The sequence below is a fragment of the Hyposmocoma kahamanoa genome, unplaced genomic scaffold (genome assembly GCF_003589595.1).
Source record: "Hyposmocoma kahamanoa isolate Upper Pololo Valley unplaced genomic scaffold, ASM358959v1 103, whole genome shotgun sequence".
Classification (NCBI taxonomy): Eukaryota; Metazoa; Arthropoda; class Insecta; order Lepidoptera; family Cosmopterigidae; genus Hyposmocoma; species Hyposmocoma kahamanoa.
This window is the reverse complement of record NW_020653344.1, coordinates 1462684-1476647: the sequence shown is the minus strand read 5'-3', so window position 1 is coordinate 1476647 and position 13964 is coordinate 1462684. Positions and strand designations below refer to the sequence as shown.

The following is a 13964-nucleotide window of genomic DNA, read 5'->3' as shown; positions in this document are numbered from 1 at the left end:
AGTAAGTTTTAGATATATTTTTTTGCAACACCAAGTAACGGGACGAACAAGTCGTACGTCTGGTGGTAAACGACAACCCTGCTACTCAGAGTTTTAAACCGCAAAGATCTGAGGGGCACTGCCACAGCACCCGTCATCCTAAGGAATAAGTTGATAAGTCTTTTGTGCCTGTAATTTCACCAACACCCTTATGCTTCTTTAAAAAAACTGGTATTATGACTGTGGCATTACAGTACTCAAATATTTTATATGCTTGTAAAAATATACATACTTTCAATAACAAAGAAGATGTAATATTAACCTTAGAGCAAAGTCCAAACTTATGGTACCACGATTTCGTTTAACCAAAGTAAACGACTCTTTTATGGGGAAGTGTATACGTTTTTATAATAAGATTCCGGAGAATATGTTAAGATTATCATTTCCTGAATTCAAAAACTACATTAAAAACATTTTAATTGAAAATCATATTACAAAGTTGAATACCTACGTGTTAGATAAAGATGTATGCAAAGACGACATGTCTCCAGATTCCACACAAATGTGGTTCAAAATGTATTCCATATCACTTAAACTTATTTGAAAAGAGCAATCCCTAGTTTCTTGTTCGTTCAGGGAAGTTAGCGTAGTGAACGAGCAGTAGCTTAAATGTGACGTTTTCAAGTGTAAATTTATTTTACTTATGGAATGAATGACTCTTTGACTTTGGCTTGACTTCAAAACCGGACGCAGTAATGCACACATTAGTGCTTGACGGCAAAAGTACGTAAGGTGGCAATACATACCTTGGAGAACTCTTTCACAAACAGCTTACTGCTAAGTAAAGTATAGTACGCAGCAGTGTCTTACTTATTAGTTACTATTCCATACTGTCGCCGCGGCGTACATAATACATATTTATTTAAGTAAAATTTTAAAGTACAGAGATGTGAAACCTTATCTTAATCCGTTAGTGAGTGAAATTGAATGGACAGAGCTGGACAACCCAAATTAGGCAAGTTGTTAAGATAATCATGAGTTATAGTCATTAACGATCTCCACATTGAGCGTGGCGCGGTTAGTGGCGGTTACTAACGAATTTAACCGCGTGCGATTGAAATCATGATCAATTTCATACTTTTTTATCCATTATGCCTGTGACTTGGAAGGGAAACTTTCCACCGGTTTGTGAATTTCCTGAGTGACCTGCCTCGTCCACATATTTACTGTTTATCAGGTGATTATACGCATAATGAACATATGATTATGATTGTCAAAATGTGTGCGGTTGATTCAGAAAACGCGACACGCTCTGTGTTTGTGGGTAATCAAATCATGCCAAATATTCACCCATTATCATAAGATGAAATTCCTTAAATATATTATGATATATTTATATTTTATATGTGAAGTAACATTAAGGTATTTGAAATAGATGCTTTTATTTTTTTTAATTATACAGGGTAGAAGAAATAAATTTGTCACAGATGGCGCTACGGCTTAAAAAGTCGTTAACAACCAAAAACAAAGATCTGCAACAAGCATATAGAAAAATTCGTAACGTCTGCTGGTTCGTTCTGTGGCTTAGCTGGCACGTATTGCTAGAAGACGTTGGTTCGAATTCCGCCGGACCGAAGGACTTTTTTCTAAATGTTTGATCTTTGTATTAATAATTATAAAGGGTTATTGTAAAGTACTAACAATCTCGCAGGACTTACAAGAAAAAAGGAACCCTTTAATTTAACCCTTTAATTAATTTAATTTAATTATACTTTTAATGGCACCATAATCAAACGCGTTAATCAGGTTAGAGATCTTGGTATTATCCTTGACACTAAATTAAATTTTAATTCTTATATCGAAAATGTTATCTCAAAATCCTTTGAACTGTTAGGTTTTAATTTACGTATCTTTCAGCATTTTCGTAACGCTCTTACTTTTAAAACATTGTATTCATCGTTTGTGAGAAGTATCTTAGTATTTGGAAATACAATTTGGAACCCTCGTGGGTCCTATAAGGCCAAGTTGATGCTTTAGTAAAAGTGCAGAAAAAGATTATCAAGTATCTTTGTTATCGGACTGGTGCAGAGTACGTTAACTATGACACTTTATGCAAAGAATTTAAAGTTCCTTTCTTACAAAATAGGAGAAACTTTATTGATTCGTTTTCTTGTACAAATGATGAAACATCGATTCGCCGGATCTTTCACAAAAAATTGGCCTTAAAGTTCCTTCTTGCATCACTTTGCGCTCTAAAGCTACTTTTTGTTGTAAACTTAGTAGGACAAACTCCCACAGAAATGGTGTCTTTAGGCGCTCTTTGGATTTAAGTCATATAGACATATTTAGGATTTCTTCACAAGGTTTTCGGGTAAGGATAAGACAAGCTTTATTTTAACAACAAATGTAGTTATACAATTACTTAGTATAAAATATTTTAGTTTTTTATTCCTATTATTGTTTTTTAGTGTACTTGTCATGTATATTAAGTGGCATAAATTATTTAAGTTTTTAATTTTTCTTATTTTCCATATATTTTTCTTGCCTCTTTTTTGCTTGTGATGTTGTTTCGCTCATCTTATTTTAGTTTTTGTTAATGGAGCTCTAGGTCTGTATGTGTATCAATTTTGATTTATTACCTGTCTGTTTGTTTCCTTAAATAAATAAAAAAAGGACTATATGACTAACGTAATAAACAACTTTTGTTCCATGACTTCTGATAATTCGTCAGATTTTACTTTCACACTAAAGTCCAGGACGGGGTAGGACTCCTCCTCCTCCGCTTGCACGTTTGAACTACCAAATACAGATCTAAGAAGTGTCAAATAGTACAGCACAACTTCAAAGTTTATTTTTGGTAAATTTATTATGACTTGTGAAAAGTCATGTAGCAAAAGTTGTTTATGATTCTTAGTATTTTTAAAATAACCCTGTATATTTCTAATGTTGATTTTATTGAATAATTACAATTTTTTGTGAAATTACTCCACTAGTTTTTGTAATTATTAATACAAAGATTGAACACAAAGAACAATTCCTTCAGTCTGACAAGAATCGAACATGCGTCATTATGCCAATCGAGCTACAGATCAAGTCTGCAGATCTTACGAATTTCTCTATGCGTTTGTTACAGATCTCCGTTTTTTGGTTTTAACGGCTTTTTATTGCCACAACGTAACCTACGAGAAATCGATGAAATTTTTTTTTTCTAACATTTGTATATCTATATATATTTATATTCGTAAAATTTCACGTAAGTTATGTACAAGTGAATTTAGAATTACAAAATATTAACTACCGTTTCTTTAAATTGGTTTGTAATCTATTAACTAAGATTCGTTTCGACAACTTTTTTATCGCTAAACCGTTTTGTCGGGCATCAATGAGATTTTAAAATTGTGAAGCAATTCCAAAAAATTTCATGCGGCGGTATTTCATTTATTTTATTTCTTCGTAATTTTACTTCCAGGTGTAATAAAGAGCAATGACTATGATAAAATAATACTTGCTGTTCTATATAACAACTTTTGAGGAATCGTATTTTTAAAAATTTCTTCGGAAATAGTATTTTGACAGTCGAATAGTAAGTACTAATTCATAAAGCAGTTCGAATTTAAATTAAATTAATTTATATCTTGCGATACAATCCAAATTGATTTTTGAATCACTTGAATCCGCCTGTCTAGCGGCATTACAAAGTTATCGTAATTTTTATATGCAGATATATAATAAAATAATCTGTACACTACTCATGCAGTCCAATCCGTCGTAAAAACGAAATAAGAAGTTTAACTAGACATAGTTTCTAAAGTAAATAAAAAGATTTTATAAGAAATCGGAATTGAAACTTTTCTTCGAATCTAAATCTCGTATATTTGTTTTTTCAAAGAAATTAGTTTCGGACGCTTTACAGGTCTAATGATCACGGCTAACTGATTTTAAAAAAAATGTTTCATTTCCTATGTGTAATAATCGCGAAAATCTAAGAACTCGTTTCATAAGAAATCTCCTATAAGCAGTGGCAAGCAAGGTGTGAAGAATAACTTAAACTTTTCCGGAACAGATATCGGCGCAAGTGGACATGGAACGCCTAATATTTTATATTGCTTTATTAATGGTAAGTAACCTAGAAATTGTCTTAATCCGTCAACCCAGACGTGGCTAGGCGTTTCACCTCATTTGTTCTTATCAATTCTTACGAAGCGTTTTGCTTCTAAGTTCAAGACTTATATCATCGAGTATATATATCCAGAAATAGAGACGAAGTGTCATTTAATTTGTCTAAAAACTATTCTGCCATATCATTACTGTGACAACTGCGCACCGATTGGCCAGCCAGAATTCGAAAGAATTGACGGGTGTCGTCAATTGTTTCACTTCAAATCGACCAGTTACTTGAGCTTTGACATAATGAACGAAAATTGCAAAATTATATATTTAATATTTAATTACCGATGAAATTTTATTCTCTTTGTTTAATAACTGCCTCCGTGGCCGAACGGTTACCATGCCGGACTGCCACGCAGAGGTCCCAGGTTCGATTCCCGGGCCGGGAGAAATGTTTGTATGGCCTACATTTATTTCTCTCGTGAGTTTGGGTGTAATTTGTGGTTGTCTATGTGTGTGTCCATGGCACCCGCGACACAGGGTTTCCCTAGTGCGGGGCTATGTTGAGTGTGTGCGTTATTTATTTATTTATTTATTATTATTTAATTAGATGTTTTGCTATTTTTCCCCACACCACCGAATGGAACAGCACACCATTATTAGAGATATTATCTTTATTACAATAAATACAGAATATTTTTGGAATACACGGAGACGTACACACAGGTCAGTTGTTGGCGCTGTACTATTTCAGCTTTCTAATTTGTAATTTCAGTGCAAACGAGAGTTGATATTTATAAGTGATGCATCACTGACGAGTTACCAGGAATGTGTGGCCCTTATTTCGTCTCTATTTCTGGTTATATACTCGATGTCTGGTGGTTTATTCTCATTCTCCGAAACAATTACTGTCAAATAAGTAATGCTCGACCAAATTAAAAGACTGTGTTAACTTTGGTCGAGTATTACTTATTCGACAGTAATTGTTACGGATGGATATCAGACAGAGAACGAAACTACAGAGCCAGAACCGGGATGGTTTTATGCGAGCTTCCTCGACCATGTCCTAACTTTTCATCATTTCAATAATAATAATAATATAATAGTAACGTTTATTTTCTCTTCCACAAAATACATATTATAGCTAGGAACAGGATTTTGGTAAGGATAATTTTGTGGGAGACTGATGCCTAAACTAAGCAAAAAAATGCCTGTGCGTCAGGCCACCCATCAGGTCCCACCTTTCAGAAATTATTATTATTTGAACTTGTTTAAAATAACCTAACCTTCAGTTAAAAAAACCGACCTCAAAAGTCATTTATCCCCAAGTTTACACCCTTAGAGGTGGAATATTTACTTCAAATTTAAATGGAACCACTTCTGAAAAAGATTCATCAATATCGGTTCACAAATGGCGGAGTTATCGCGTAACATACATACCAAAAAAAAAAAATACAGACGAATTGAAAACCCCCTCCTTATTTTGAAGTCGGTTAAAAATTTACACAAGATATTTTTAACACTACTAGCACCAACGAGAAATATTGAAATGTCGCTTCACAATCCACAGATACAAACATAGTAATGAGTTGAATCTGGCAAATTATAATCTCAAAAAGACTAATAGCATTGTACCATTTACAGTCCTATAAAATTTTATTTCTTGGGTCCATCATCATTACACCACTGTAAGCATTTTAAGTATTAGTAATAATAATAATAATGCCATGCGCAGCCTGTCGATCACGAAGAGGGTCCATGGTTCGAAGCGGTTGAGGGAGCGTGTGCTACCATAGCGCCTATGAATCCCATCAGCATATCCGAAGAGGATATAGCGGTAGCGGTCCGTAAGGCTCCGAACTGGAAAAGTCCGGGACCGGACGGACTGCATCATTATTGGTTGAAGGGGTTCTGGTGCTGCCACGCTACTCTCGCTCGTCAGTTCCAAAGTGCCCTTGAGAGTGGGACGCTCCCAAACTTCTTAACTACTGGGGTCACTCATCTAAATGAGTGACCCTGATGCAGCTAACTGCAAAGAGCGATGCTACCGTGGATCCATCACAATATCGCCCCATAACTTGTCTTTGTACAATATACAAGACTTTAACATCTGTTTTGAGCTCCAAGATAAGTCAGCACATTGTTGATAACAGTGTGATTGATGGCTGGGGCTCAAAACGGATGTAGGGGCGGTAGCCGCGGTAGTAAGGAGCTGCTCCTCATCGACGCGGTCGCTGACCAACTTGTCAGACGCCACTGTCGGAATTTCTCCGCTGCCTGGATAGACTATAGGAAAGAATTCGACTCGGTGCCCCACTCATGGCTCTCGAGGGTCCTCGAACTGTATAAAATTGATAGTGCAGTTCGATACTTCCTCGGGCAATGTATGGGGTGTTGGAGAACGATCCTGAGTCTGGATGGTCGGCGGATGACGGATGCGGATGACCGAATAGAAATAAGGCGAGGTATTTTCCAGGGCGATTGTCTGAGTCCACTGTGGTTTTGCCTGGCCCTGAACCCTCTGAGTACCTAGTAGAGAGGTCGGGCACAGGCTTTCAGTTTCGGAGAGGTGGGCCGCGAATGCCTCACCTTCTCTACATGGATGATCTCCAGCTATACGGCCCCACAGCTGACAGATTGACGGAGCTGCTGACAATCACCAACGATTTCAGCAGTTCGGTTAAAAAAAAAAAAATATGGAGCTTGGGATTGATAAGTGCGCGGTGGTCCATGTCGAGAGGGGACGTGTCATGCATTCTGATGGCATTAATGTTGGCACCAATCAATTGCGGGTACTCTCCGAGACTGAAACATACCGGTATCTGGGCATGTCACAGACCATCGGTGTGAAGGAAGAAGACGTGAAACAGGGTGTGTGCGAGGTTTTTTATGGGCGCCTGAAAAATGTGCTAAACAGCTATTTGTCAGGCGTTAATAAGATCCGAGCTTATAACTCCTGGGTCATGCCTGTTCTGATGTACACATTTGGCGTGCTCAAATGGACTTAGACGGAATTAGACGCTCTGGATAGACGAGTAGATGACCTCTCACTGAATGCATCATCCGAGATCGTCAGTTATGAGATTGTATGTCCCGCGGAAGTGTGGAGACAGAGGCCTATTAAGTGTATAAACCATGCACAACCGCGAGATATGCAATCTCAGAAACGACTTTTTGACGATGGCGGATGACGTAATTCGTGAGAAGGTTGTCACATGTGATAAAGGGCTAACTCCCTTATCATTGGCCAAAGAGGAATGGCGAGACCCGGTGGTGCTTAGCACCTCTGACCGCGAGTCCGTATGGAAAGAGAAGGAGCTCCATGGGAGGTTCTTCCAGGTACTCCACGAGCCTTTTATGGACCGTAAAGCCTCCCTACATTGGCTGCGTTTCGGTGACCTCTTTGGGGAAACCGAAGGTTTTGTCTGTGCAATACAGGATCAGGTTATCAAGATGCGGAACTATCGGAAATATATCCTAAAGAACGGCACAGTAGACATTTGTCGGGCATGTGGCCGTCCCGGAGAGTCACTTAGGCATATTGTTTCCGGTTGTTCCGCTTTTGCTAACACTGAGTACTTGCACAGACACAACCAGGCAGCCAAAATATTACACCAAGAGCTCGTTCTCAAGTACGGACTAGTGCAACAGAGGTTGCCATATTACAAGTATTCACCGGAGCCAATACTCGAAGATGACCGCACCAAAATCTATTGGGATCCATCTATTATCACGGACAGGACTATTCTTGCGAATAAGCCTGATACTGTGATATTCTATCGATCGCAGTCGAGGGTATTTCTTGTGGACGTTACCATCCCCCATGACAAGGGTCTCGTGAAAGCTGAAACCGAGAAACGCCAGAAGTATCTCGACCTGGCCCACGAGATCACCGACATGTGAGATGTGGCCTCCACTGAAATAATCTCAATTGTTTTGTCCGCAAATGGGTTAATTCCAGTCAGCCTTTCTAACAGCTTGAGGCGGTTGGATTTCTGTGGCGTGTTGCTTCCAGCACAAATGCAGAAGGCGGTCCTGCTCGATACGGCACGTATTGTTCGCCGGTTCTTGGACCTGAGTCCCTAACCCCGGCCGACAGTGCCATTGCCGGGAAATACCGTCTCTAAAGTAAAGAATGCAAAAGATGGAAAAATTTAAGACAGGTTTAAGAGCGTTCACACAACTTAATCAATTCTCCGTCGAGATGACTAGTGCCTAATAACAGTGCATGGAAGGGTTGACTATGACCTAAGAATTAGATACAGTGTAACTCAATTGACGTAAATGGCACAAATTTTATTTCTTCTTTAAAAACCGACAACTCTGCACTGCATCGTCATGATGAAAAAAAACTTGATCGTCGGCACAAGAGATTAAATGGCCAAAATTCGTGTAGTAAATTAAGCCACATACGCGGTTTGTTAGAACTCCCGAGATATGAATATAGTGGCAAAATCACATCTAATTTTAGTTTTTCTGATTTATACACTTTTGCACAGGTGGTTCCAGCTACCTTGCATTTTCAGTATTTCAGCTCTATGCTTAAACAATGTTTAATTGCCAAAAACTATCATGCCATTTTAAAACTGGTATACTAAACGTCATTACCGTAAGTCCTTGTTTAAAATTTGAATTTGTAAAACTGGGGAAAAATTTTTCTTCGATGATAACAATATTTTGTAAAAATGCAAAATGGTTAGAATTGTGTCCGAGAGTATACTTTTGCGATCACTATGATCTAGCAAGTTGGAACTCTGGACATTGGCTGAGGGGATCTCGGTTTTATTTATGTATAAAATGAATCTGAATTAAGAATGCTTATTTATTTGCTAACGAAATGTTTTGTATAGGCTATGGTTCAAACCATCATGGGGTTCGAGTAATGTCTTTTCGTCAATTTCTTGGCACTCTGGTACTCATAATACAGAGAATTCCCTACACTGCGATGTTTTTGGTCACCACCTTCCTATATGGTGATGCCTGCTGGTGGGTTCGTGTTCTATTGCCCATATTTTAACTATGAAGTGACAAGGTCTCTTATCAAAAAATTTTAGTGTTATAAGTTATTTTGATTAGTATCGCTTTAACCGTAAATTTTACCGTTGCGTAGATTGACATAAGTACATGTTTCATATAACTATAATGATTTATTTTAATTGTTTCGTGTTTTTTTTTAATTCGCATTCCATCGTGTGTTAGATGTACATCAACAGCACATCATGCTATACACTGTTCAGATATTGCCCCCAGAGCAACGAAACAAGTTTCGCCAATGTTTAGCTTGATGTGCTATCGTTCGTACATAATATTTATACGAGTCAGTGGATGTTATTCTGGAAAATTTTAATTTGTCACTACTTAATAAGTCCTTAATGATTACAAGTAACCAATATTGTTTCCATTTTCATTTACAGCTATCGCATTTACCCACGATATTTGGTACTTTTTTTTTGTATTCAATAATTTCGTGATAACTTTGTAATTGTATACTTATTTATTATAATTAATTTTCAGCATCGACTAATGAGAGTAACATAAACAGGTCTATTAATAAAGTAGAGAAAACAAATAAGAAAATAACTTTCAAAACCAATAAACCGGAGAATACATCTGCACATAAAGTCTCAAATGATTCTGAATCCACTGTAGATATTAAAATCGATGATGAAACAACTGAAAATGCCAAAATCACAGAAAAAAACGTTGACAAAAAGAAAAATGTTGCGGAAAATAAAAGAATGTCCGCTGATAATAATGTATTGTTCAAAAAAGATCATGAAGAATCATTGTATCATCCAATTTATTCTCTAGAAAACCTTGACTATTATCTACGTCATCCGGATAAAATCTCTCCAAATTTCAATCCAATACGATCCGATTTCTTACACAATAATATTTACAACACTAATTCATTCCAATCAAAAATTGTCGAATTTTTAGAAAACTTTAAACCACTTTCAAGTTTTGCTCTCAAGTTTCCTTATGAGTTTATTAAAATCCTTTATCCAAAGTTAAAGGGTTCGAGGGATAGTATTTCACCACCAGCACATTTCAAGAAAGATCCTATATTTTCAGAATCTAAACTATCGAAAGTAATAAAAGATTTCATAAAAAGAGCTTCACTGTTATCAGGCGCTCCTCCCTCAGCTGATCCGTTAGAGATTTTTAGGATTTTAAGTCAAGATATTCCACAGCGGAATGTCCCAAGTAGTAACCAATTAAACCAATTACAGCAGTTATCAAACAATGTGAAATATAATAATGCCCTTTTTACAGACCGCTCGCATGACAAAGGTCATAAAGTTTTTAATATGCAGCAGATATCTTTTCTTTCTTCGCAAGGTCAGTTACCACAGCAGTTATTTGATGCGATTGATGATTTCCTTGGTAATATTTCTGCGTCTCAAGACTCGAAAATATTGAAAAGCGTCTTTAATTTATTTGAGAGACTGCTTAACATACATCCATTTAAAAATTTACAATCACAACAAATACAGCATTCGACCTATTCAAAACTATTTCAACAGCAATCAGTTGCTCCTAAATCTTCTCCGAGTCTTGATGATAATAAGAATGATTACCTTTCGCAAACAGGCAAACAAGTACAGCATCCAACCTATTCAAGTGTACTTCAACAGCAATCAGTTGCTCCTAAATCTTTTCCCAGTCTTGATGATAATGACAATGATTACCTTTCACAACTAAGTAATCAAGCATCTTTTAAAAATACGCATGTGTTTCCCGTTATTCCACCACGGCCTGATAATTCACATGATATTTCGACGTCGTTTATGGAAAATAATAGTAAAGTTCCGGGAAATACTGAGAATCTGAAAGTTAACGACGACGTTCCAAAAACCATATTATCTTCTGTCAAACACCAAGTTATAAAAATTCCATTGTTGGAATTGAAAACACCTGTTACTAAGAATGTTCCACAGACATCTGAAAATTTGTCATCAAATGACAATATTTTATCATTGATAGATAATGTCGCAGTGTTACTTAACGATTCATTAGCCGAAAATATACAAACCATTGGAAAACTTTTTTTGGCGGGTAAAAACTCGCAAACAGAAGCTGGAAAACCAACCAAATTTTCTTCTTTATTGGATACCATTCCTTCTAATCAAATACAAACTTTTGAATTTTTTGGTCACGGTCCCTCCCAGCCAGGCACCTTGACTTCGGCTAGCAAGGCAGATAAATCTTTGTTATCTTCAAAGGACACAGATTCACCCTCAAAAAATACAGTTACTGAATTACCAAAACATAATAAAAAACCATCATCGGTTGACTTAATTTCTCTAAATACTCTTATTTTTAACGAAACAAAATCTCCTGGAAATCATCGTCATAGTGTTATCCCTGAAGACAATCCTACGTCAGACAATTTTTCTCCTTTTGAAAGTGTACCAAATTCTGAAAGTTCTCTAAGCAAATCACTGAATACTACAGTATATTTAGACGTGTCGCTCTCTCCTTTTACTGGGATTAACGTAAATAATAAAAAATCAAAAGTTCCGAAAAATAAAACAGCTCAAAATGGGCAACACGAAATAAATTCTGAAGAAAAGTTGGCACAAGTTGGTGATACGAAAAAGGAAAAAAATCCAGATTGTTTGAAAGGATCCACATGGATAAGTAAATGTTATAAATGCAATTGTTCTGAAGACGGGTTTCCTGACTGCAACATCATTCCGGATTGCGTGTTGCCACCTCGTGGTATGTACTGAATTTTTTTTTACTTGTGACTCGCTTGAAATCTACTTGATTGTCGCAATATATTTTATCTTGCATTTGGTTATTTTCGTTTTTCTACATTCAGAACAATTAAATTCGAGAATATTATTTGACCATCACGTCTGATCTGCTTTTATATACGATTAAGTGTTTTAATATGTTTTTCAATATAGAAAAGCCAATGCTGTGCAAACCTTACACAAACTTTAATATGGGGGAGTGCAACTTATGCACATGCAGTGGAGATGGTCTGCCAATCTGCAAATTTACTGATTGTTATTCACATGGTAAATAGTTCTAGTTTTCTACTTTATTCATAGTACTGTCACAGCTGTGATACAGTTAGTCTTAAGGTTGGGAATTTAATTAAAAAAGCATTTTTTTGTTACCGCTATTAAAATTATACATACATTAAAAATATCAAAATGCCTACATAACTGCATAATATTGCTATACTAAGCTATATTAACGTACTAAGAATGAAATATATTATTGCAGGACAAGACAATTCAGAGGAATCGATTCAGTATACGACAACACTCAGAGACCAAAATAATGAAACAAAAAAAATGTCTATACGTAACGATAACACAAATGATGTTCTCAGATCTGACGATTCTGATTATGATTCCGATGGCACAAATTATACGAACAGAAATATTAATAGAAAGAATAAACTGAGCTTTGATGATGAAGATTTTGACACCGTAAATGAATATGGACATCGAAGAGTGGAAAAAATACATTCTACAACAATTGGTTCACAAAGGTGTGAAGTTGGAAGTGTGTGGGAGATCAATTGCTTTAATTGTTTCTGTGGCTTGACTGGACGGCCGAGTTGCGATAAGATGGCTGACTGTTCACTTTTGCCTTATGGTAATTATAATCTTTACTATTATCGATGATACACCTATAAACCTTAGCTAGAATATTTCGCTGCTGTATGAGTGCTTAACAGCTAGATAAGATTACATATAGACTACATTGTCTTCGGTGAATAATTAATTTGCTTAGTGAATTAAAGTGGAACAGGCTCCTTCCGATAAACAATTATAGGGAAGTATAATGACCGATTAGTCACGCAGACATACTTGGATGATAACAATTAAGAACAGTAAGCGAAAGATTAATGTTTTCATTTTATGTTAAGGTAAACCATCGCGTTGTAAGCCTACCGTGGTATTCCAGAATAAATGTGGAGGCACGTGTAAATGTGACGACGAAGGAGAGCCGTGGTGCGAAGATTGTTAATTGATGATTAAATGAAACTAGAGTTTATTATTTAACCTAAATATAATAAAGATAAAAGATTTTTTTAACGCACAAACTCAACATAACGCCGCACTAGGGAAACCCTGTGTCGCGTGGGCCACGGACTCACACATAGACAACCACAAATTACATCCGAGAGACATAAATGTAGGCCATACAAATATTTCTCCCAGCCCGGGAATCGAACCTGGGACCTCAGCGTGGCAGTCCGGCATGGTAGCCGTTCGGCCACAGGCAATATTTTGTTCGTCAAACGTATTTGATAATAATAACGCGTACACACTCACAGCCCCGCACTAGGAAATCCTGTATCGCGGTAGCCATGGACACACACATAGACAACAACAAATTACACCCAAACTCACGAGAGAAATAAATGTAGGCCAATATTAATATTAGCCATATAGGTATGATTTTAATGAATTTTACGATGGTTTACTAACAAAATATTAATTTATTTTTGTGAAGTTACTCCTCTAGTTTGTTATAATTATTAATACAAAGCTATAGGTAGCTGTAAAGGTACCTGGTTGAGTGAAGAAAAACTTTCATTGATTTCTCAAAGATGGCGCGTCGGCAAAAAGCAGTTTAAGCCAAAAAGAAAGATCTGTAATAAACACAAAGAGAAATCTGTAAGGTCTGCTGATTCGTTCTAAAGCTCAGTTGGTAAAGCGATCGGGCGATCGCGAGTTTGGACCAGACGCAGATTCAATTTCTGTCAGATCGAAGGAATTTTCGACTCCCAGACATCGAGCATATAACCAGAAATAGAGACGAAATAAGGGCCACACATTCCTGGTAACTCATCAGTGATACATTACTTATAAATATCAACTCTTATTTGCACTGAAATTACAAATTAG

At 36.6% G+C, this 13964-nt stretch overlaps 1 protein-coding gene across 4 annotated transcripts; it reads left to right on the top strand.

Annotated features, from left to right (window-relative positions):
* The first annotated feature begins 4058 nt into the window (after nucleotides 1-4058).
* Nucleotides 4059-13225, top strand: LOC113238181. 4 transcript variants are annotated; one of them, XM_026474958.1, is made up of 6 exons: nucleotides 4059-4096; nucleotides 9501-9525; nucleotides 9601-11811; nucleotides 12003-12116; nucleotides 12328-12705; nucleotides 12980-13211. In XM_026474958.1, the coding sequence occupies exons 1-6, from the start codon at nucleotides 4061-4063 to the stop codon at nucleotides 13078-13080; spliced, it is 2865 nt and encodes a 954-aa protein (XP_026330743.1). In that variant the 5' UTR covers nucleotides 4059-4060; the 3' UTR covers nucleotides 13081-13211. The 4 variants fall into 4 exon arrangements, with proteins under 4 accessions (XP_026330743.1, XP_026330752.1, XP_026330761.1 ...); XM_026474967.1 differs by lacking the exon at nucleotides 4059-4096 and having other exon boundaries at nucleotides 9334-9525; nucleotides 9601-11423; nucleotides 11484-11811; nucleotides 12980-13225; XM_026474976.1 differs by lacking the exon at nucleotides 4059-4096 and having other exon boundaries at nucleotides 9334-9525; nucleotides 9601-10812; nucleotides 10906-11811; nucleotides 12980-13218.
* Nucleotides 13226-13964: the final 739 nt, after the last annotated feature.

Excerpts from the sequence above, each read along its gene's own strand:
- LOC113238181 (XM_026474950.1), top strand. The coding sequence starts at position 9,459 with ATGATTACAAGTAACCAATATTGTTTCCATTTTCATTTACAGCTATCG. Across the intron at positions 9,526-9,600 it reads GCATTTACCCACGATATTTG|CATCGACTAATGAGAGTAAC; the intron begins GTACTTTTTTTT and ends ATTAATTTTCAG. Across the intron at positions 11,812-12,002 it reads TTGCGTGTTGCCACCTCGTG|AAAAGCCAATGCTGTGCAAA; the intron begins GTATGTACTGAA and ends TTTTCAATATAG.